Genomic DNA, 24,934 nt, shown 5'->3' with positions numbered 1-24,934 from the left:
TGTGTGATGTCTCACACAATCTGTAGCTGATAGTTTATCAGGGGCCTAATACAGAACTTAGAATGGAGCATTTCACCAATCCTGGGCACACAAATTGCTGGATGCACACAAATTTCTCAATGGACAGCCTTTTAAATTATAAACATTATGAAAGCTGTGCTGAAAGTAAGGGTATGAGGGCCTAGGTCATGTATTCTGGCATCAATTTCTGTGGTCTGTTTTTCTGTTTGAATTCATTTGGGAGGAAAGAAACTAAGAAACTTTTTTGAGTGAAGATTTTGGAGCTCTGTGCTGGTTTAAACTGTGTCGCTTCTGTATTTTTGAAGTTTCTTTACTAAAAGGGCTAGCCAAAAATATTCTGGATGTGATTGCATGTAACATATGTGCATTTTCTTTAAACAATACATTACAGTTAATTCAATCTGAAGGGCTTTCTCCTAGCTCTGACAAATCTTGTCTAACCTACCACTTGACTAAATTTCTGTGCCTGGTTATGTTTTTTTGTTTTGTTTGTCTGAGGCTTTTTTAACTTCTTGAAATCAAAGAAAGCTTGTTGCAGGTGGGGTTTTTTTGTTGTTGATTTGTTTGGGGTTTTTTAATTTTTTTGTCTCTGTTTTTGTTTTTTTTTTTTTTTGTTTGTTTGTTTTTTTGTTTGGTTTTTTTAATAAGAATGATATTGGAGAAACCTGTCTCCAGCAATCTAACATATTGTCTGGTGTTCTTCTAGGAACAAATATATCATGTGGAGCTTTATGTAGGAGGCCTTTTAGACTTTTAAAGGTTGAGTGTTAGCCACAAGGTTCATGTGACATGACAAATGTGGAACATCTGTGTACTGGTGCACATCACTGTTCTAAAAGTCATTCCCCTCACCACATGTATTGAATTAAATACAAGAATTTAAAGAGAAAATAGTTGGAAGGACACATTCTGTCAAATACAATGGGAAGAATCTGTTGTGCAAGCTCCTGGAGCTCACTCACACAATTCTCCTGTCACTAATTCAGGGGTCTGGTGTGCTCTGTGCCTCAGCTCTTCCTCCCTTGGAACTGGGGAATCGTATTGTGCTTTCCAATTTGTTGGTAAACTCTTTTCTGGGTAGAAATTAGAGCTGAGTGTAAGGCTAAAGGGGTTTCTAATAAAGCAAAGATATTTCTCAATGTAATTTCTTGTTTGAGTGATGTTTGGGTTGCATGTGAGGTAAGTAGGTGCCTGAGTTGGCTTCCTTGTATTGTAAACAAAGTGTGGCCAAGTGGCTGAAAGCAGGAGCTCTCCTATTAAAACATGAATCTTACTCATAACTCTGCCTGAAGTGATCTAACATGGTCACCAATATCCTTGTAAATCATAAGTGCTACTGTTTGTCTCCATGCTATAGCTGCAGTGAGAGTTCTTGCATATAAAATAAGTGTGATAGAGAAAAGAAAACAAAAGCAATTCTTAGGGGTAAGATTTGACCTGGAACATTCTGGGCCAGAAGCTGGAAGTCCTTGTTCTCCTAGAGTGATTACCAAATTGCATGAAGGGTGCTGTACTTCATTAAAGCCTGCACACTTGGTGCTATCACCTTGGTCTGACAGAGAGGCTGCCAGTTTGAGATTGCAGGACACATACAGTGTATTCCAAAATCCGAGTCAGGATCCAGGTCACAACTCATGCTGAGGTGGAACTTGAGTGTTGGTCTGGTGAAAACCCCACTGCTGTGCAGAAGGCAAGTGGCAGATATTAATAGTTGTCTTCCTAGTGACTTGCATGTATTTCAGAAGTGGTCTGAAATTGTGTAGGTTTGAGAAGTGGGGTTTTTAAGTCATTTGAAGCTATATTTTAGATACTGTCATTACAGATAAGGGTTTATTGAATTCTGATACTCACAGCTAGAAACCAGTATTAAAAATTTGGTCCTCACTTCCAAGTTTATCTTCTCAGTCAATTCTGGGACTGCAAATGTAAAGGACTGTAAAGGACCTCCTCTAGTTCATCTGAACTTAGTTTCAAACATTTACTTTTGAGATGACTTCTAAATACTTCCCGCATTCATTATGATGGCTGCTTTCATGCTGTGCTTAACTCACTGAATTTAATATTTGAGACTTTTAAAATCTTGTTCAAAAGATAATTTATTAGAGCTGCTACTCTAGAGTGCATGTAAAAGCTCTTGTTCCAACATAGCCACATATACCAGACATGGGAAAGCTTGCTCACATTGAAAATATCACTTCACTTGGAAACAGCTTCTGAATGATTCCTTGCTTCTAAAGGAGGTGTGAGAAATGGTCTGAAGTAAAGGAAACATCTCTGGGATTTGTTGTCCAGGGGCAGTATGTAGGGAGTGGACAGAAGTGGCATATAAGTGGCATACATGCTTACATAATTCGGGCATCCATTTCAATTGTTCTGTTCTCTTAGACTTGGCTATGCTCTAATTAAGTAATTCTTGTCATAAAACTCTAGTTAGCCCATAAAAAAATGCAGACTCTTTAATCTTAAAAGTTGTGGGGAAACCATTTTTGTTTGGAACAGTTTCTGAACTTATTTTTTTTTGTGTTTTTTTTTTGTTTAGTGTTGGTTGTGTTTTTACCCTCTTCAAAAGCTGCTAATCCAAACGAAGCAGCCCCTCTCTCACCCCAGTCTGCCTGGGAGCCCTGTGTCTTCAGGGAGTGAGGACTCACACAGATTTCTATATTGCATTTCCAGCAAACTTCGTGTCTTCAGTGCTGGCTGCAGGAAGTACATCTGAGTCAGCTGCTATGTCCACAGGCACTTTGAGAGTCTGGGGTGATTTAACTGTGATTTGTCTGATACAGGACTTGCCCAACCTGACTGTTTCTACTTGAAATGTTTGTTTTTTTAATTTAGCTTTGTAAAACTGTAGTTAAGAAACAAATCTGTACATTCAGAATGCATAGGTGTTAAATTCAGCTGGGTTCAAAGAAATTAAATGCAGCTTTGATGTAAATACTTTATTTAAACACAGCAGGAGCTTCACATCCGTAGAACAATTTAAGTTCTTTTACCCATGCTCCAGTTTTCTTAAACAATTGAGAGTAATCCTGGGAGGCCCTTCTGACTTTTGTCTGTTTTATTGAATGAAAATATTCTCCAGAGTTCTGGGGAAAAAACTGATATTTTTTCGAAGTCTTTGAAGAGACTTCTGATGTTTTGAGTCTTTATTACACTAGAGGTCAGTGTATGATGGGAGCTTCTGTGCTGTGGTATAGAGTTTCTTGCAGAATCCTGTTTCATCAACTTTGAAACCAGATTCTAAGAGAAACTGTAGCCTGTTACTATGGAAAAAACTTAACATTTAAGTGTCTTGTGACTTGCTTGGCTAAAGGACTTTTCTGAGCTTCCTTCTTTTAATTCTCCTTGCCTAACAAATACAAGGCAAATATCAGTATGAGTACTTTGATGTGGTAAGCATGAATGTGCACAGTCACTTGCTCCAGCGTGCACATCAAACATTCATCTTTCATTGCAATGCCATGACTTTTTGGTTCATGTTTCTATATGCCAGGGTATTTCCAGGAGTCATCCTTAGTGTGTGCACTGTACCTCTTAAGGGCATGGTGGGAGAATTGCAGATGCATCTATTATTTTTAGAGTAGGAGTCAGCTTCCTGAGAACTGAGCTGGTAACTTCCAGGTGGGCGGCTTCCCTTTTGGGTGTTGAGGGAAGCACAGCCAAGTACGATTCTGCCACGACACTTGCAGAGATTCTTTCCTCAGCAGGTCCTCTTCGGTTCTCCAGTAATTTCTTTAAACATCTGGAATGTGCAAAAGCAGTTTGTCCCTGCAGACATCACTGGGCAGGGGCATTGGAGCTGATGGGCGAGGTGCAGCGGTGTGAGATGTGAGATGGGAGGAAATGCACTGAAGCAGAGTCCTGCTGACTGCAGCAGGATACATCACAAATACAATTTAACCAAGATGGTGGAAATACCCCAGTAGGGTGGGTTTGAGCTCATGAATGTTTTCTTTGAGAACTGACTACAAATAGAAGTGCCTGTATCCTGTTACTCTTGTGTAGAGTTCTTCTGAAATGTCTCAGAAAAATAAAAGAACATGGGATGTTAAGAGTTTACAGGCTTGTACCAATGTAGAGGGTAAATGTGGGCATAAAGCAGAATGCTGCTGTTCTTAAGTGATATTCTGAGTGTTCAAGAGACTTGGACTGATAAACATCTTCGTGGCCTTTCTTTTTGGTGAGGTAGAAGTAGGAGGGGATATAGTAAAAGGAAAATCAGCAGTCTGAAAATCTCCTTTGCACCTGGCTGCTGCCCAGTATGCTGTGTTAATGCCTCTGGAGCATTAAGGACGATAACACCTCAGCTGAGATAGTGTGAAGGAGCTGCTAGGCTCTGATTTAATTGAACTCCCTGTGAGGATTCCTGGCTTCACAGGAAAGATATTGCACTCTTCTATCTCTTTCCCAAGTTTTTTCAAGCTGCATTTTTTTTTGGCCCTGTAAGAAATGAAAATGTACCAAGGCTTTGCAGAATGGGGCTCTATCAAAACATCTCTGTGGTGTTAGGCTTCATTTGGTTGGGCAAGAGCCTGAAAAGGTGATGGCTTTGCAAAACTGATGTGATATAAGACATCAAGCAACAAATAAAACATCTTAAAAACTGCTTTCCTTTTCCTATCCTTTTCTGATTTGGAGGCATGTAACCTTAATTTGTTTCAGTGGAACTCATCAAATTCTGCATGTAAGAGCTCAGGAACTAGGAGGCTTATCATGAAGAAAAGGTGGTGTAGGTGGTCTGTAGCCAGCCTAGTGAGCAACCTGATGGATCACTGCAGATTCTTGCAGGGCAGCTTTATGTCTCTTGCACATAGTGACAGTCTTCCTTGGTTCAGCTGTTGAGTGTTAAATCAGTCCAAGTGTTGATGCTCTGTGCTCCTAGAAGAATATTTGTCTAGAGGAACAAATATTATTATTCTCTTGGATCGAAAATGATGGATCTTCATGGCTGAACAGAGATGATTACCCTCTAGTCCCTCTTTCTACTTCACAATATGAAGTATCCAAATGATATTTTCAAGTCTGATGTACTGACTAATTCTGGTAACTGTCTGTTGTGTAATAAAGAGTCCATCAAAAAGGCAAAATTAGTATTTGGAGTTTCTTTTCCTGCTCTTGTTCTAAACTCTCAAAATGCAGGGGTTATCAGCCATACAGTTCAAGTGGCTTGCCAGGCATTTCTCAGATGAACTGCAGAGAGAGTGCAAAAACTTGCAGCCAAGGTCAGTCTTGGAAAGATTAGAATTCAATTTCCAGCCCTCACATTTTGATTTCAATTTCTAATGTTTCCTGGTAGATGCTCTGTATTTGTTAGGTCTTACATTTGTCTTGTCCTATGTTCCTGCCAAAACTTCTCCTAAGACTCCTGACACTATCACAGATCTGTAGAATACAATGACATATGAAAAAAACATTATATATATATATATACATATATATATATATATATATCCCAAATAACTCTGTCAAGATATTTCAACTCACACCAGTTATTGAAAGTTCCTTTAAAAGGGTAGACTTTGGAAGGCTTCAAAGCTGCAGGCCTTCAAAACTGCAGCACCCTAGTCTTTTCTATGTAGCATTTGCCAAAAAAGGGGAGAATTAATAAAATGTATTAGTGGGACAGTGGCAATGTGCACCAGGTTTAATGTTCTGTGTTCTGTGCATTATAAATGTCCCCTCTTCCCACTTCAAGTTGCTTCCAGGAAGTCTCTGAAGTAGTTGACCAAAATGACAGCTGGATTTCAAATCCTTTCTTTTCTGTTTTTCTAAAAATACTGGTGCTTAAAGAGGAAGAAAGTAGGATCAGCAGAAGTAATCAGGCAACCCTATGGTTAAGTAGCAAGAAGGAATTTGGAACCAAGAATTATGTGATGGTGGACAAACTAATTTATCTTTCTTCCAACTATTGATTGTTGACCATCATTTTTCTTCACCTTTCCTACCACACCGAAGTGCCCACTTATTTACCCTTCTGAAGTGCAGGAGTGCTCATTTGAGGGGAATGGAAGTTGGAAATGTCAAAACAATAGCATGTGGTTTATCGTGTTCTTGGAATTCTAAGCTAGTTTCCTCCCTGAAATACAGAGATAGATGTGGGTAGATCTTAAAAACTCTCTTAGTTTGATTGTTGTGAACAATTATATAGCATTAGGGAGAAGACTGATTTGCTGCCTTACCTGTCCCTATTCATTCTAAGGTACTCTGGGCATCTGCTTGTCTTCCAAAATCAGAATTTTTCCCAACTCAGGCAAAATTTCTGTCTTACCTGTCTTTTCAGTGAATTGTTTTTGTTTTGACCTCTTCTCTACATGCTGTTATTAGAGTCTGACATGTTCAGCAGCTGCAGGAAGCAGAGCAGTGACCTGACTGCTCTTGAAAGTTGTTGCTCTAGTCACATAGGAAATCATGACTTCATTTTGTACCTCCTAATAGATTAAAAAAAATAAATTGAATAAAGCAGTTGTGAAAGTGCAAACAGTATGTTTGGCACCTAAACATACACAGCTGAGCAGAGCCTGAGCTGAGCAAGAATAAAAATGTTATTTCACTTACCAGATCTAAGAGGAGGGAGACAATAATCCGTGCAATAGCACACACTGCTTCTGGTCTGCTTTGGAGAACTGTTCACTCTCTGTGGAAAGAAGCAACTGCATATGGTACAGAATAGAGTAAGAAGCCCAGAGGAGTCGGTTATTTTAAGTTTTTATAGGTTTGGGGATCGGTGTCTTTAAGGACAATTTGGTGCTGGGGTAATTCAGCTTGTTTGAAACAATCTAACTTGAGCACTTAATCAACATGAGTATCCACATGGGCTGAATCACCCTGCAAATAATGTTTACAGGCACAGCCAGAGGTGTTTTGTATTTGCCAAAGAACAAAATAAAACCAGTTGTGTTTCAAGGTGTGGGGATCAGAAATCAGGCCATGTGGCAGTGTTGTTTGCAGAGCTGCTTGAATAGGCCAAGGCTCTATACCAGGAGAAGTCTTGTGTCTGTCTGCTGATTGCTGTGGTTCTAGAATGAGAATTGGCTTTTTCAGTTGCATCCAGTGATGTTTAAAATTAAGGATTTTCAGAGTATTAGTATTTTGATAGATGCTTTGGGTTTTGTTATTATCTCCAGTGCTGCCTGACCTTATTAACAGACTGATATATATATATAAAATAAAAATTATATATATATAGATAGATATTATATATAAATATATATTGATAGATATGATCAATATATGTACTGATATATCAATATTATGATATTGATATATATTATGATATAATATATAATGATAAAGACTTCCTGTGAGGTGGCTGAGGGAAAGTTCAGTTCTTGTCTATGTGAATGGGCGAGGTAGCAATATGCTCTAAGCTGCCTCTGCCCTTGCAGTCAATCAGTTCATCCCCTTTGTGCAGCTGCCTGCTCGTTTTGAAACAGTTGCCATAGGCTGGGATGCACTGTGGTTCTTACCCATGATTTTTTGTGTTGTTTCTTGTAGAAGGAGGACTGCCTTTGGACTGTGAGCCACCTGGACAAGGTGATGCAGTTTTACCTAGAGGGTCAGGACTGGATGGCTGGGATTTAAGGTAAACCTTTGCTGAAAAATAGATGCAGATCTGAACCAAGAACTATGGATTGTTGTTTATCTTTTTTTTTTTTTTTTTTTTTTTCTGGGGGTATTTGTATCAAACATTTAAAGAAGAATCTGTGTGTGCCTTCTAGTGCATATGTACTTTAATAAAATGCAGTGATGTAGTAGTTAAGATTCCAGAGTAGCCCATAGGACCTTCAGAAAAGCTGATTGGCATTTAAATACCTAGGAGATGCTAATGCTGCCTTGGAAAGAAATGTTATTCAATAAGGGAGTAGGAATAAGAATTCCTGAAACTTCTCAGAACTGTGTGGCAGCAGGCAGCTAAGATGGACCTCCTGTTCCAGCCTTTCTATTATTCCTTCTTTCAAATATTGTAAAACAGAGTAGCTTCAACCATTCTAGATCATGTACAATTCCTTCAAATGTAATATTATAATTAATTACAGATCTATACTTTTTTTTTTCATGTTGCTCAATCTTCATGTTGCAGATTTTGATTAAATATTTGCAGTTTAGATTTGATTCAGGGTTTTTTTCAATTCTTAGCTATGGAAAAGCTTGGTTTGTGTTCACATTTCCCTATGTGAACACAGACCAAGAACAAAAGGGACCTTTTTGTGCGTGCAAGTGCATAGCAGGTTCTGTTGGTCCCAAAAAGGCAGAGCTTGCAAAATTTCTGTAAAGTGTTTTCTGTAAAATCTTGCTCTTGGAGATTTGTGTAATTTTTGTCACTGGAGAGATGTGATTTCTTGGATGTGATCAGGAATGTCTCAGTGGTTTTGAATCAGCAAAATTAATATATAGATGATCTATCTTTTAACCTTCCTAAAACAGAATTGATGTCTAATTCTGGTCATACTGCCAGGCAGGAGCTGCCATCCTGTTAGTTCTCTTGCCACACGTAGCCTAAGTTTTCTCCCAGAGGTATGAAAGACAACATTTCAGTTTTTGCTCCAGAATTAGGTGAGAGCTGTTTTCCTTGCAATTTGTCATAGCTTCTGAAGTCTGGGAGAACACTGTGTTAAGAGTAGAAGTTCGAATGAAATCATCTATTTCTGGCTTTAACATCTTACTTAAAAAGAAGGAAAGTGAGAGACTGGGAACAGTGCTTACTCTTACATGTGCTAGAAAGCCTGGAAAGCTGTAAGGCCTTGCAGTAGAAAAGCAAAACCTAACCTTGATTCCTCAAGATTTGAGCTTGGAGCATGTCCTGGTCTAGGGCAAATTTGAGAGAAAACCTCCAAATGGAGTCCCTCTAGAAAACAAATTCAAGTGGCCCCTCCCCCCAGCTGGTTTGGGAAAAATCATGGAAAGCATGAACTGAATCTTGGCAATTCAGGATTAAAGCATATGAATAAAGTCTCCTCCAAAAATGTTAGAGCAAGCACATCACATCAGTTATTAGCTGCATACTTTCTATGCAGTGAATAACTTAATGAAGGTGAGCAGAAGTTGAGTGTTCTTGCAAGACTAATGCAGGTACTGAAAATTATGTGAACAGTCATGGGAATTTAGTTTTTTAAGGGTAAGATGGACTTCTTTCAACAAAGACTCAAGTCAAACCTTCAGAGAATTTCTTGCTGAACTTTTTTCTTAGTATATACCGCCATAAAATGGTTGTAAGCTTCAAAAGATGAGACCATGTGGATGAGTATTCAGCTATCTTTAAAAAATCAGCAACAAAAAAGAGGGTTTTTTTTAGCAGAGAATTTACAGTACTAGTGTTTATTAACAGTGTGCAATTTACACACTTGATGTGACATAGCTGGAGCTTGTCAGATAACTAAGCCATGGTCTATTTGGATACAGTCTTCAGATGAATGTGTTCATGTTTTTCCATAGTATCTTGGAATATTGTGCAGTATTTAGTGTACCTGTTGCTGCCTTAAAATATATATTCATTAAGCAATTATATGGACTTCAGATGATCAGGCTGAAAAATAATGGGAAAAAATTGTTGATTTCTGGAGGTCATGACCAGCTTTCTGCTTCATTGCTGGAGTTGCGTTTAGACTCTGGGAAATGTACACAATCAGATGAGTCACTTATACCCTCTTTTCATAACATTACAGTTGAAACAGTTCATGGATATTTTTTTATTTTGTTTAAATTTATAGTATGCTAACTTTACTAGCAGCATACCATTTATCATGTGCTGTCTGGATTGCATAGCTTCCACAAAGTCAACAAAGCCAAGGCTTCATGTGCAAATTCATGTGCTGTCTTGCTGGACACTTTAGCAGTCTTGCTTATGTGTGAAGAAACATACAGTGATCCTTCTAATGCTGGTGTATTTTTAATTACATAAATTTCAGCCAACTCTTGCTGGCTAATGTAGCTTGAAAAAGAGTGAAAGGGTTATTTTCTGCCATCTAGAACAGAATTGGAACATTGGGGATGCCCAGCTTTTGTAAATCCTATGTCTGTGCAGCAGTCCCCTTCAGGTTAATGTTCTTGCTAGCCTAACTGAAAACTTCATCTTCTCCCTTCTGAGGATGAAGGAAAATAGATGTATTTCCTGTTTGTTTTCTAGGATACCAATGTTGTTCCTCTTTACTATGGTTTCAATTCAGCAGCTTTTCCATATACTTTGTAAGCTGAATTATTAATGCTTGCACTGTTTTAAAAAATACTGCATGCAGTGCCTCACAATCCACTGCTGACCCAGCAGTTTGGGTTATTTTTTTTATTTTTTTTTTGCTGTTTTGAGAACAGTTTGCTTGAACTTCTGCATTTTACTATTCCAGGACAATGGCACTGGACTTTTTGCAAAAGCCAGGCTTACAGGAAATGTTATGTCAAAAGAGGTTTGCTCTTATACAGTATATGATAATGTTTTTCTTAAAATGGGCTTTTTTGGCATAGGACTTGTGCCTGATATTCTCTGGCTGTGTTACACATGCTCAGTTTACCTGAGCGTTGGAGAGTTAATGTTGGTTTTAGCTTGGTGTCTTGTGCAGATAGTTGAGGTCTTCAGCTGCAGTTAAGGGTCTACCAGCTCTTTCCCTTCTATCTTGTTGGTGAGGACAAGTGTTATGTTATTTTCTCCATACAGTTTCTTTCAGGCATTAGGATTGCATTACTTGAAGGCATCCTCAAAACTGATTTTTGTTGTCATGAGTTTTATTTAGACCATTGGAAATTTTGAATGAAGATGTCAGGTGAAGGGTGAATAGAAAGAGTGCAAAAGCATCTTTGTTGCTGCTGCATTTTTCTTCAGACTAATAATTATTGGTAGGAAAGAAACTATCTATGCCTGTTGTCAGTCCCAAAAGTTAACATGTATCTCTGCACATGGCCTGGGCTGTGGCCAAATGTCCTTAGCTATTTATTATGGTCAAAACACTGTCCTGACTTTTTGAGAACTATAAACTTTGGATGAAGCCACCAATCCATTCAGTTCTGACACTGCACTTCTTTCTGTAGTATGGCTTTTGAGGAGCAGCTTGTCCACCTGGGTCATTTGTCCCTAATTTCCATTCACTGAATGATTTTACTTTTGTTTCTGGAATCTGGATTACTCATGCCTCTTCCCAAAGCTTTTATTGTAGTGCTCTACAGAAAACATCAGAAATTTTCAACCTTAGGAATGTGTTTCCCCCCAAACTGTTGTGACTCAAATGTTTTGCTATAAAGCCACATTGCAAAGCAAGAGAGGGTCAAGAAATCTGAGAAGCAATGATTTAATTGTACAGTTTTTCCTAATTTCTTTGAATTGTGCATTCTGATTTCATTAGTAGCGTCTGCAAACCTTGGTGTTTGTGACTTGCAACTGATACCTTTTCTAAAAACAGAAGGGAGGCAGGAGAGAGAGTACTCTGTTTATTTCAACAACCACAAGCAACACTTCCAAAATACACTTGTGGTTGTATCGCAGAGTTATGAATCTTAGGTTATCTGGTGGTGAGTAATGTGGTGAGACAGTAGCCTAATATGTCCACGCTTTATTTAGAAAAGGTAGTTCTTATCAGAGGCAAGGAACCACCGGTGTTTCATTCTCTGTGCTCTCTGAATCCCTAAGGACAGATACCAATTCTGCTGACAGCTCATGGTGCCAACACACAGCACCTCCCTCTCAGGGTCTGACTGCAAGTTCTTAAGGATTTTGCAATATAGAAAGAAACAAATTCCTTTCCCCCTCCAGCTGCTCACCCCAATGCACTTTTTAGGCTGTCCTGTGGTTTGATCAAAGTTAACAATGGGTTGTGGTATCTCTTGACCAGATAGATTTTTATTTCTTTTTGGCACTATTATCTCACTAGAGAGGAGGCTTACAAATATATTGTAACAGCTTTTCTTCAGCTTTCTTCAGAGAGAGGCTAGATTGTACCATTATTACACCTAGGGAATCCTGGAGATTAAGAAAATATTACTTAATTTTCCTCACTGAAGAGTTGAATCTGTAGAGTCTGGGTGTGTGTTTTCAGTAAGACAATAATCTTTTACTGCTCTGCCTACTTAAAAATAAAATGGAAGAGCAAATCCTCCCTGGCAAACCAGGAGATGCTTCATTTTGGGATTATATACAGTTTGCATTGAAGATAAGATGGGTTGGGGGGGTAGGCTTTGACACAAAACATGTGGCTTTGTTCCCATGGACAGACAATGCAGCTGAACTGGGAATTGCTGAAGACTGGGACTGTCCTCCCTGACTTGCAACCTTCTCCCTGCTTCAGAGCGCAGGGAATTGTTCAACCCCGTGGCAATAACATCACTGCAGTTTGTGTCTGATAGTGAGAGAATGAATGATTTCTTCTCTCAGAAAGACAGAAAGTGTTTGTGTTGGGTTTGGGGTTTTTTTTAACTGTTGGTGTTCGGCTTTTTTAAGATAAATAAAAAATCCTCTGTGAGTCATTTTAGTCTCTCACAGAAACATGAATGTGCTAAATGAGTAGGTTCCCCTAGCTGAGCCAATGGGGATGGCCAGGCACAGGCAACACTTTTATCCCACGAAAGGGAGGAGGGGTGAACGAGCCAGAAGATATAAGCTGAAACAAAGCCATGCTGTCCTTCTGAGTCATTCGCATACACTGGATGGGTAAGGCTTCCTGCTTCCTGGGACACAGAAGTGGGGTCATGATTCTAACAATGGATGCTGGTAAGTCGCTTTTTATTAAATTTGTCTGGGTTTTTTTTTTTCTGGGAAGCCTTTCCCCCCCTCCCACCCCCCAGATGAAAAGAAGCTATCTGTAAATTGGGAAGCTGAATTGTTAAATAAGAGAATGGTTAATCCAGACTTTGCATGCTTTGCACACTTCACTGTGTGTTACCCTGGTGTTATTCCTTGACTGTTACTCGTTGAAGCACATATACTGTCCTGCAAAGCAAAACCTCAGAATCAAAAGCAGGTCTGTTAATTTGTACTTCTGTCTTCATTGGGACAGAACCTGTGGCCTGAGAAGTGCATGATGTCTCATTCTCTTTGATGATAGAGCTGACAGTGTCTGGAAGATACATTCTAGATGTTAGGCTTGTTGTAAAGGGATAGTGGTTAACTAATGTATTGTCTGTGGCTTCCTCCACTCTGTGTTTACAGAAATTTTGTATTGGGGAGGAAGAGGAAGAAACTGCTGTATTTCTGTGGTAGGCAGCTCTGTTTTATGTGCTTGTAGTCAAGGAAGCTTATGTTCTATGAAAAAGCACATGCAGCATTTTAATTTTTTTTTTTTTAAATTAAGTAAAACATGAAATCTTCAACATAGTTTCTTCTGTGATACAGAGAATGAATGTAGAGTGGTTTCTATTTAAGAAACAAGCAATCCCTGTCTTGCTTCTAGAGAGGGGGTGTGTTTCCATGTCATAACTTGCATCTTTCAAATTCCACAGTAATAAAAGACTTTGGATTTTAATGGTTATGGATAGGGCATAAAGCACCAGTGGTTGTTCTGTGGCAGAATGCTCTCGGCTGCTCTTTCACTATACCAGCTGCAAGCATGCCTTCTGCATTTTTAAGAGCTCTGTTGAACTTTTGTCAGAGCAGTTGGTTCAGCTACTTTTTTTTCACCAGAATGCAGAAGCATAATGTGACATGTTCTACAAGCTCTATTCAAAGTGATAAACTCTACTCAGGCAGATCTTGATGGTCTGTTTTATCTGCTTGTCACATGCTGAGTTTACTCCATGCTAATGAAAAGCTCACTGTCCCTCATGTATCTGAAAACATTCAGTTGGGCATTTGCTAGTTCCTAAAGAGAAAACTGTCTGTGCCTTTGTACAGCTCTGTTACTTTACTGAGACTGCTAGAAGGTGATCCAGCTGGGTTCTTTGTGCACAATTTAGATAGCAAACCAGTGGATTTCACCCACCCACACTTAATTGAAGTTGTTTTGTTATTGTCTTTGTCAGCAATTAGTGACTTTTGCTGTGTTCCAGGTATGTTACACGCTTTGCAAATCATTTAAAACCCAGGCTCTTTAACTGAGATGATAAAATTTAACACAAGCACTAAGACGAATAAGATGGTGTATGGCTGACAATTTTCCATTAAGTGGAAGCTGGTGATTTTTACATTTTGGCCCTTCCTTTAGAATAGCTTCTAGAGGCCCTTAAAGCAATTTGCATACCAGGAACTGGCAATCCTTTTCTACCTTTGCTTGAATAGGAAGGGTGGATGCCTAGATGTAGATGTCCTGCCCAGTATTTTAGGAGGATGCCCTGGCAATGTTCAGAATTTACGTGCTTGTGGGAGATAGAGATACAGACTTTGCTCACAAGACACTTCTTCCCCTTTGAAGTAACAGAGTTCCTGTACTGCACTGGAGTAATTGATGTTTTGGGATGTGAAGTTTTGGAAAGACTGATGGGATGTTAATAATATATGTTTGAAAAAAAAAAAAGCCTTATATTTGCATATACTTACATGCTTGGATTGTGCACTGTTTCTTTGCACTGTGAGGTGACCCATGAAGATAATACTGCTCACCTGTGCTTTGTTGGATCCAAACCTGCTTTTTTTTTCTCAGAACAGTGTCACTGCAGTGGTTTGTCAGTAATTACTATGCTCTTGTAGTCATAGTGATAATTTTCAGTTATACCTACTTATACAGTTAGTAAACATATATTTTGGAAGCTATTAATTCTGTGAGTATTCTTAAATTATAGTTCTCAGCTTCTTTGTGGGAAAATGGTTCTAACTACCTGAAAGGAAACATTGTAATTCAAGGATTTATAACAGGGTTTCTTGTACTACTCAAGTTAGGTTATTATTTAGGTTGTAGAAAAAATATGCAAGCAATTCAGTGCCTTGTGCCTTAATCTGGGACATGGATAGTGTTCCAGTAAGTTTATCTGCTTGGTTTCACCCACCTTTTAAAGCTGCTCTTGCTGCTATTGGAACTGTTTGCTTATTTCAAATTATGTGTTTGCTTTATAAGTCAGGGCTGATAACTTCTTTTTTATGGGTATCAAATACTTAAACTGTTTTTTAAGAGAATAAAACTTTTCTTCCTTAAGATAATTCCAAGAATACCTGTGCATCTTTTTCAAACTTTATTTAATGGGTTTGATTCTTCTGTTTGCCTTAGCAGCTTCTAATTTCTGCCAGGAGGAGGACTGAAAGTGTTTTGGACAGGGGGGAATAAAAGGGAGAGCTGCAAGACAGAGTTGACAGTATAATTGGATTTGAAGCAGCTACAGGCTGGGACTGTTGCAACAGCTGATTTGATCCTTCTGAGTTTCAAGAGCTATTTATGGTAGATTAGCTGTATCAAAGCTCTACTGTTCCAACCATAAAAGGCTGGTCCTATGTGAAGTTGCCACACTGCATTTGGCTTAGTCCTCAGAGGTTGGAGAGCCTATAGCTTTTTATGTGGATAAATCCAGTGATGGATGGAAATACTAAAGGCAGATCAAGGAATAACACTGTTGAGGACTTCAGATGGCAGCGAACTCTTAAAAGGAGATTTTCACTAATAAATTTTTTGCTCTGATGTTTGGAATCAGCACTTGGATATAGCTCCTGCATATTTACTGCATTTGGTGAACGCATGCTTTTAGGAAAGCGCTGTTCTAAATTTATCTGACTTATCTGAATCATCTTGACTGCACATGTACTTGCCAGCCATGCATGTTGATATTTGGTAACTTTTGTGAAGTCACTTTTCTGTTTTCTAAGTGGGTGAGCGTTAAGTCCTAGGGAAAAGAATCTTAGCTGATGCGAGCAACTTCTTTCAAACAAGAATTATGAAGTACTTGGCCAAAGAGAGCTACAGGCGTTATCAGTAACTATTTTGAGAAGACTTTGACCCCTTTTGCTGCATCTGTACCTTCTTTCTGTCCTCTTTGTGTAAAGGCAGACAAGTGGATTTTTTACAGGATTCTGAAGTAAGTAGCACCTCACTCGGGGAGCTTGCACGCAGTTGCTCGAGCCAGTTGTTTAAGAATATTCGCAGCATTGTCAGATTGAAATGCGAGTGGGTTTATTCCAGCCTGTGCATGCCAGTCCTTCAGCTTTCCTTAAGGCATTTTGTGTTTTTATTCTCGTGGTTTTGCTTAGAAGATGAGTTCATTCTGCTATGAATGGAAAGTCCTGTTGGTGGTTGATTTGTGTGATGTGTTTCTCTTTCCTTTTTCAGTTTTATTATTTTAACCTTAGCCACATTACTACAGACGGCTATAAGAACACTTCTATAATAACAAAACTTCTCAGTGGTAATTTTCTCTTGTATTTAAAAAGTTCTATAAATACATGTGTGTACTGTTGCACTAGATAACTGTGCTCTATTTTGAGACTTGGAGCATTCTGAGGAAAACTTCCTCCAACTTTCCATTCTCTTCGTTTTAAACACTAAGACACTGCAGGCAGAAGAGGTAGAAGTTACTGGCATTGTTTTACCTTCTTCTCCTGCAGAAATGTCTTTGCTTGCAGTTCCTTCAGCCATTTGTTTGAAAATCTTGCAGCATTGTCAGGTTGAAATGCGAGTGGATTTATTTCAGCCTGCTTAAAGGGGGGAGCATAAGGGACAGAGGGATTGGAAGGCGAGTTTGCTTGTTTCAAGGATATTCCAGGTGCTGTATTTTAATCACCAGAAGCTCAAGAATAGTGGCCTTGCCAAAAAAAAAAAATTCTGCTTCTCAATTTCCCTTTCAGGAACTAGCAATTTAAGGCCACTTTCCATTTTGTTTGGATTATAAATCTGTATTTCTCTGTCAAATGGATCTAGAATTTTTATTCTGAATTACATAAACTTTTATTTTAGCCTCCAGATAGAACATGTCTGGAACCTTACTATTTTAAAACCACTTTTTGAATTTAGTGATAGGAATGTTGTGTCGGAATAAACTCCCCCATATAGTGAATCTTTCTCCTACTGACTTTGTTAGATATATATTTTTAAATAATCAACTGTATCTGCATATTTCATAGGATATTGAATTCTTCTACCTGCAGAAGTAGTGAGGGTTGGGAAGAAACAACCAGATAAATATACTCCTTCAGACATCTTAATTTTTGTATTGTGTAACAGATGTGTGCTTCAGTCTGATACTGAAGACTTTTAGATGTTTTTACATTGCTTCCAATAAAATGAGTATTTTTAATAAGCGTCCTTTTTTACATGATCTGATTTTCTTTTCCTTTGCTAATTGTATTTTAAAAAGCAAGTTGCTATAAATTGCTCCTCCATTTTAATATGCCTGGAGTGTTCCTGTAAACCTGCTAGAAGGTGTCAATGCCTTGAAGTCTTAAAACAGACCACAGAGTTGTCAGATATGGAAGTTAGATACCACAGAGTGTGCAGAAGCTCTTAACTTGAATTTCAGACTTAAGTGTACTAAGGGTGGAATGCAGGAAACATTTTGGTTGATGAAAAGTAGCAATATCAGCTTATCTTTGTGCAGCAGAAGTTTGAACTTGTTAGAACAGGTAAATTTTCTTCCCTATCTAAATTTAAAAGTTAATTCTGCCTCTCCCATGTTGTTTTTTCTTGCGTTGCTAAATGACATTTTTGGCAAAAATTTCTGGTAGGAAGGAGCATTTCAGATTTCTCTGAGCTTTATTCAGCAGCTGTGTGCTTGACATTTCTTTGCTAAATTCTTTTTATTTTATACTTTATATGGAATAAAGGTAGGGGGGGACATAAAGAAGTTCTTATCTGTCTTTAACTATGCCATGTTTACTTTTTATGCAGAGAAGAAAGATCACACTATAACTGTACATGGAACTCCCCAGAACTATCTAGTAGAGGAAAATGAAAATGGTAGTGCACATTGCTCCTTCACAGTAAGTCCAGGTAGACCCAGAGATGGTGGAGGTGACCCCTTTGTGACCAAAACATTTAGACAGGTCATTGGAATCTCTTGCCAGTTTTCTGTTTGGAAAGTGTCTGTCTTACACATCATAACACAGTATGAGCCAAGGTTTCTCTTGTCTCTATGTTGATGAAGTGGTTTGAAAGCTGTATATAGTTTAGTACATTTGTTTATGCAAAAGGCGATTAAGAATGTGTGAAATTTGTGGTTTGTGGTTTTCAGGCTTTTTAAATGCAACATTGTCATTTTACTTTCTTAGAACGTAAGAAGAACACAAGATCAGGTGTCCATGAAACCCTTAATATCATGAACAGAGGAGAAAATTGCACAAGCTTATTTAAACTGCCATTGTTTGAGTTCATGTTTGCTTCCCAATGTGTTGGCTGTTGTGGATGGAAATTTCACTGTAATTTTCAGGAGGCAAAAGCTGTGGAATAGTGTGCAGTAACAGGGTGGCTGAGATTATTCACTTTGAATAGGCCTTGGGGTCTGCAAGGCCTATTCAAAGTGCTGAATACAAAAGCTTCTGTCTTCTGCTTCTGCATGGAGAAGCCTCCATTTGGTTGTGGTGAGCTTGGAAAGGAATTAGTGTGCACAGTGGTCTCATCTTATTAATTCCCTGCCTTTGCTATATTCCCAACTAGACACTTTAGAGTTAATAGACACATTGGAAGGTCGTGATTTTTAATGGGCAAAACACGTCCTACTTGGAGTCTGCCTTAAGCAGATAAGAATGCATTGGGTAACTGGTGATAAAAATGCTTCTGATGTCACTGATTCACGTGGTGGTATGTTGAAGGGAGTCTTTCAGTAGAGAGGGTACAGCAATTATGCATTAACTCTTTGATGATTCATTTGGATTTAGTTGACAGAATGGTCTCTCTTTTCTCTAATGATGCCAGTTTTCATAGTTTAAAAAAAAATCTGTAAATTCAGTTTTCAGAGACCCAGATCAAAATTATTTGGCTTTCCAGGCATGTCTCCATGTACACAAAAAAATCATCACATGGAACTTGGACATCAAGTGTCATAACATTTAAGGCCAGATACATTTCTAAAGCAACTTGAGCCTCTATCAGACCATTGTGAAGGAAGTGTGCAATTTCCTGAGAGAACTGAGCCGTTTGACACCAAAAAATGCCATGCTGTTTCCAGTGTCTGTTACAAGGGGACTGCATTGAGGTGTTAGTCCAGAGATTGTGTGCCAAAGTACTGTGAGAAGTAAATAGTATTTCTGTGGAGTTAATGGCTGCCAAATGTGCTCCTTGTGGCTTATACCTGTAAAACTCTTGGCAGTCAGCAAAGATGAGCAGGATTTCATTCTTGCTCTGTTATATTAGCCTTAGATTTAGACAAAATTACTGTCTGTTCCTGAAAATAAAACAAAGGTAGCACTGTCTCCCATCAGCTCTCCCTGGAAGGATGGAGGATTACTATTTCAAAACAGTTGTACCAAATGATCTAGAGAATATGCAAGTCATATGTGCTTCACATGTGACTTTCAATCTTGCCCTTTCTCACAAGAAGCCCAGTTAAGCCTCACAGACAGCTAGAGTAACTCTTTAACTCTTAAAAATAATTGCCCCAACTGTTTCTATTAGAGTGAAAAATGGACGGTATTTCAATGTCATTTTCCATTAAGTGGCAACTGGCCCTGAAAGCAAGGTGAAATCCTACTGAAAGCAGCATTTCAGGCAGCTGTTGGCATTCCAGTGGTGCTTAGGGATGGGTAAGGCTAACCCTGTAGCACAAGTTAGGCCTGTGAGTTGAGACCTGGTTTAACTTGGCTTTGGTGTCAGTCATTGTAACACCTACCTGCCTTCATTTCCAATCAAAAAACTAAAACTGCCAGATGTTTTAACACCGACAACTGGAGCTGAACAACCAACACAGTTATTGCTCCAGCAGCACTGGATTTCACTTTTTTACCTCTTCATTGTGAAGAGAAGTAGCTATTTTTTGCAGTGAGTGAAGCTAACCTTGAATGATATATTTCTTATTGTAGTCAAACATTCAGAGCATATAATCCATTTGAAAAGCTGACTCAAGGCTTTAGTAATGGTAATTCTAAGCATCTTGAAGCTCAGGTAAATAAAGCTTACTTCATGCCCTAGAGTTAGTTTTTGCTTACCTGTTTCAAACAAAAACTATACACTAACTCCCTGAGTTGTGCTCAGCAAAAGCTGTGTGAATTGTACACAGTTGTACGCTTTGAAAACACAACTCAGCTCCCATCCTTTCATTCTGATGAGATAGTAAGGGTTGGCTTGGCAAGTAAGGAAACCTCATATTTATAGATGAAGGTTGAGTTTTAGAATGGGTAACTTCATTTCATACCTGTAAAATGAACTCAGGTCTTTAAAGGCTGCATTACAGATTTAAATACCAAATTCTCAGGTTGAAGTTTCCCATCTTTTTTTTAACTTCCATTCCTTAAACTAAGCTTTAAAAAATAGCACAGGAGATGTTTTGGTTATAGAGCTCTACATATTAAAATACTCTGTTTATCAGTACCCAGATACATAAAAGTATGTTGCAAATGTAATTGTGACAGATGCAGTTTCAGCATTGTCAAATGCACTGTCAGTTTATATGTGGAATTATTGGAAACTAGCTCTGCAAAAAATCAACATTGCATTTTCAACCAACTGTACTAAAAATGAACAAAACCATTAGAAGTTTTCTTGTGGTCAATTCTGCTTACATAGCAATCATCTAGAATTGTGTTTCAACTGACTAGAGTGGTTTTCTACCCAAACCATTAGTCAGTCAATTCACAGAAAAAACATCTGTTTTCAAAAATTGTTTGTATTTGATGTGTGGACAACTTTGTTTTTCTTTCTTTTCCCCTCTTGTTGGCATTTCTAGAAAGGATTAAGGCTTTTTGGCTTATTCGGAGCAATAAGGATGAACTGAACTGACCACATCTGCGGACAGAGGTATATTTTATGGAGTAACATGCAAATCTACCCTTGCCACCTGCCAGGGATTTTCAGGAGTAGGGATCAGGCAGGTAGATATGTGTGAGTACACATGTCTGTAAAGGGCAAACAGACACAAACGTGTTGCTGCCTCGAGCAGCTGCATGTCGTGCAGTGAAGAGCCAGGCGGGCTCAGTGCTGGCGCCAGCAGGGTTGGAGTGTAGGAATCCATACCAAGCCTTCATCAGGGCTCCTGATCATTGCTCTGTGCATCTGAAGAGTGACCTGTCCAGATGGAGATCTTGCAGAGGTGGGAGTGGCATGTTTAAGCTGTAGAAAACCTGACTGGGTTAAGTTCTTTTAAAAAGTAGCCAAGAAATGGTTGTCTTGAAGTACATCAGAGCTCAAAAGGACAGATTTGATGATTGCATGCTCATTTACAGCATAGTGTGCCAGATAAGAGATGTGTTCAGATCAGAGGAACTCTGAAAGGAACTGAAAGACCTGTGAAGTTAAAAAAAAGCTCCTGTATATGCAAATGTTTGGCATTTCTCTTCTGATCAGAGGCTGGAAGCCTTTGCTGTTCCATCATTAGATGATGTCACAACCCTTTATATGTAAGAGCTATGTTTAGGTGGACAAAGAAAAATGATCTATCCTGGCAGTTACTCAGAGTGAATCATAGAGGCTTAGATTTTCTGGTGTTAATTGTGTTTCTTGGCTATTTGGACTTGGTTTATTTGCTGGCTATAAGGATTTGTAAGTGTTAAGTCAAAGGAGAAAACATAGTATCAACACATCTTGTTCTCTGAGTAACTAATGTGTTCCAGACATATTAGCTAGGATTCATAACAATGAATTGCAGGAAAAAAAAGATAAAATAAAACATGAGACTTTGTGTTCTTCATAGCTGTCCTGCTTTAAACAAGAGAGGCCAAGAGTGGCCTTGCTATTCATCTGTTTGTAGACTGGGGCTTAGGGGTGTCTTGAAGTGGATTCAGGCTTCTGGTGGGTAAGTTTCAAAATGAGATCTCATCATTTTTTGGTTTAAGGCCAGGGTTACCAGTTTTGTTCTTCTGAAGAACTTTAGGCAGCTGAAGCTTTGGATTGGCAGATAGAATAGTGGAAGTGGCAATCTTGCTTTAAAATACCTGTTTAGGAATCCTTCCCAATTGCATTTCCATTCCCACTTTGCTCCAGAACCACTCTCTCCAATAGTATCAGTTGGATACATGGCCACAGAGATCAGGGAACTGTTCTGTCAGGAGTTCTTTCCATTTCCTCTCAAGTCCAGTGGGTTGCTCAGACCTGCTCACCATGGCTGTGTCAGTGTGGGTGCTGAATTAACAGCAGAGGAAGAGTCAGGGTTTAAAAAGAGTTGCTCAGTGTGGGAGTGAGCTTGTAGCACAGGTGAGTATGGAACACTCTGATGTCTTGGGTTAGATAGCAAGAGAAGAGCTACAAACTGGAGGGCCTATGAGCTCTGTGAGGCTCCTCACTGCTTTGTTTCCCCTCATCAGGTGGGATGTTGACATTTAAATGTTTGTGATGCAAGGTCTATCGTACTGTGCTTGTGACAGGCTCCATTTGCTTGATTTAGAGACTTAAACAAATGATGGTAAGACATGTAGGAAAATGTGTTGTGCAAGTGTTGGGCTAATATTCTTATTCAAAAGGGAAATTCTCTTTTATTTTAAGATACTGTATTGATTCTTGGACCAAGTCTACTGCTGTGTCTTCTAGCCCAGTATTAAAACTGCCCACAATCTACTTGCCTCTGTGTATGCTTCTGAAAGAGTGTCATGAGGACTTCAGTTTGAACAGTATTCTACTTGTAATTATTCTACTTGTAATTATTTAGTTCTGCACTTTTGATTTGAGATATATGTAAGCTCTTCTCTTGAATGACCAAAGCTCATATACTGCCTGTGCTGGCTTGTTTGGACTTAGGTAAAAATAGGTGTAAGTAAAATTGGGACATAATTTTGAATTGCAGCTATGAAAGTAATTATATTTGAAAATGCAGCTATGAAATAATTATATTCGATATCACAAATACAGCTTGGTTATAGTTATCACTATTACAGCTTGGTTGAAGCCAGCACAGAAGTAGCACATCGGCAGTGAAATATTTAATGGACAAGTATTTTTGATTGAAACCTAGGGCTAAGTAATTGAGTAGAATTTTATGAGTGACTTCCAGTGCCTGTGAGAGATTGAATGCAGACAGTGAAATGTCATGACAGCACAATTCCATGGAAGTTAATTGTCAGGAAAGAAGTGACTCCACACAAAATCCTCTTAGTAAATGCTTCAGATAAATCAAGAACTGTTTGGCTCACTTTCTTTTACTTCCTGATGTCATGAGTAGCCTTCCACAGCAGGCCATTTGCTCCCTGTGCAAGACTTAGGAGAGACAGAGAGGAGAGAAGCAGAGAGATTGAGGATTACGGACTGGGCATTGAGATGGAAAGGTAGAGGTATCTTCAAGAGAAGCACTTAAAGAATCATAGAATGTGCTGAGTTGGAAGGGATTTACAGGAATCATTGAGTCCAAGTCCTGGCTGTGCACCATCCCCAAGAGCCACAGAGTAGCTCTCTCATGTTTTTGTTTCTCCTGACTTGATTGGATAAATGAGCTAGTTTAAACAGGATCTTCAGACACCTCAGCTGGGAGCAGACAGGGTTGATATGCAAGGATAATAGTCTAAGATTTAATCTAAGTATTTCTTCATGGGATTACACCCTGGGAGGGGTAAATGACTCGTTCTCAACATGACTTCACTTACATGATCTGTACACTGACAATGCCTCGTCCAGTACCTGGGGGTGTTTTACTTTATTCATATCTTTGACTCAGTCTGTGAAACACAACCTGCTGCTCAGCTTCAGAGTCTCATGAATGGTTGGAGTTGAAACGAGCTTCAGGTTGATTAACTCTTCTGAATTGCTTCTCTCTTGTGACATGTACCAATTAGTTGAATTATCATGAAGTTTTCTGGTGTCTGTGCTGCTTCCAGGAACACATTTTTGTGCTAATCACTTCCACTGTTACCTGGGGAGAAAAGCACAACTGTGTCCCTTGCATGTTGCTAAACTGGTGGGCAAAACCTGACCATGAAAGCCGATGGAGCGGAGTTGTGCCCTTCTGCCTGCAAAAGACTGCCTTTCTGCATCTCCTGCTGGGCAGACATGTGGATCTTCCTCCACAGAGGAGTAATTTTGTCAGTTTTCTGGAGATCAAGTGTATTCAGTGGAGTTCAGTAAAAAACAATGTAGTTGGTGGTACTTTTCCCATGGCCATCAAGCTGTACTCCCTGTGGGTGGTCCAGCAAGGCAGACAGGCTCAAAATGTTTGGAAATACTTACACAATTCAGGATCCTGAAGCTGGCCAACATGGCTGTCTATCCTACAAGAGTGCCAAAATAAATTGGGCATTCAGCTTTATCCAGCCCATCATGTTTTCCTTTGTAGCTAAAAGTCTTTCTTAAAACTACCTGCCAAGTGTTGTAGCTGTTTAGCTTTAAGGGCTGACAGCTACCCAAACTTGATTTTGTTGCAGGCTAGAGATTTAACTGGCAAGCCACTAAAAATAAATAAATAAAGGGGGTTGATGGTGCTGGAAGAGTTTTGCAGGCCAGACTCAGTTTGGATTTTTTTCATCTACTTTTGGAACTCTTAGCAAAGCAACAATCAAGCTTTTCAGTTAGATTCTTGAAGTACATTATTTTAACTTCTGTTGCCTTCTAAAATAATCATATTAGATTAAAAAACAGCCATTCTGCTTCTAAGGGAGATCCCATACAAGTGAAAGGTTCCCCTGCCCCCTGCACCACAAAGGGTCTCTCCTGGTTAGGGCAAACAGGCAGCTTGTGACTTTGACAATAGGTCTTTCTGTTCTGAAGACATAGCATAAATTATTCTCTCCCCAAGGAAGGCTAGGTAGCTAAAAAACAACTCCAAATAAGCTGGTTTCTCCACAGAAGCCAAGCAGAAATAGTGTAATTCAACCACAGTGAAGTGTGCTTGCTGTACCTTGACCAGTGTCCAGGACTGCCTGTAGTGCAGAGCTTTCCCCCAGGCCCTGGTAAGAATTCACAACAGTCTTCCCAAACACCGGTCTCTGGCTAAAACTGTGGCCTGGGAGCTAAAG

General features: G+C 39.1%; 1 protein-coding gene across 18 annotated transcripts in view; it reads left to right on the top strand.

The window, feature by feature from the left end:
• Positions 1–7,513: 7,513 nt before the first annotated feature.
• Positions 7,514–24,934, top strand: part of SVIL (supervillin) — a 106,155-nt gene continuing 88,734 nt past the window's right edge. For 10 of the 18 annotated variants that reach the window (XM_015618523.3, XM_033511318.1, XM_015618518.3 and 7 more), the window contains exon 1: positions 12,627–12,709. In XM_015618523.3, the coding sequence (XP_015474009.1) occupies positions 12,646–12,709 (64 nt within the window). In that variant the 5' untranslated portion in view covers positions 12,627–12,645. Of the gene's footprint in view, positions 7,604–12,615; positions 12,710–15,652; positions 15,934–24,934 lie in introns of those variants that run through there. The other 8 variants (XM_015618531.3, XM_015618532.3, XM_015618529.2 and 5 more) reach the window with 7 other exon arrangements.

The sequence above is a fragment of the Parus major genome, chromosome 2 (genome assembly GCF_001522545.3).
Source record: "Parus major isolate Abel chromosome 2, Parus_major1.1, whole genome shotgun sequence".
Classification (NCBI taxonomy): Eukaryota; Metazoa; Chordata; class Aves; order Passeriformes; family Paridae; genus Parus; species Parus major.
The sequence above is the reverse complement of the archived record's forward strand: the minus strand, read 5'-3'. Positions and strand labels throughout refer to the sequence as shown.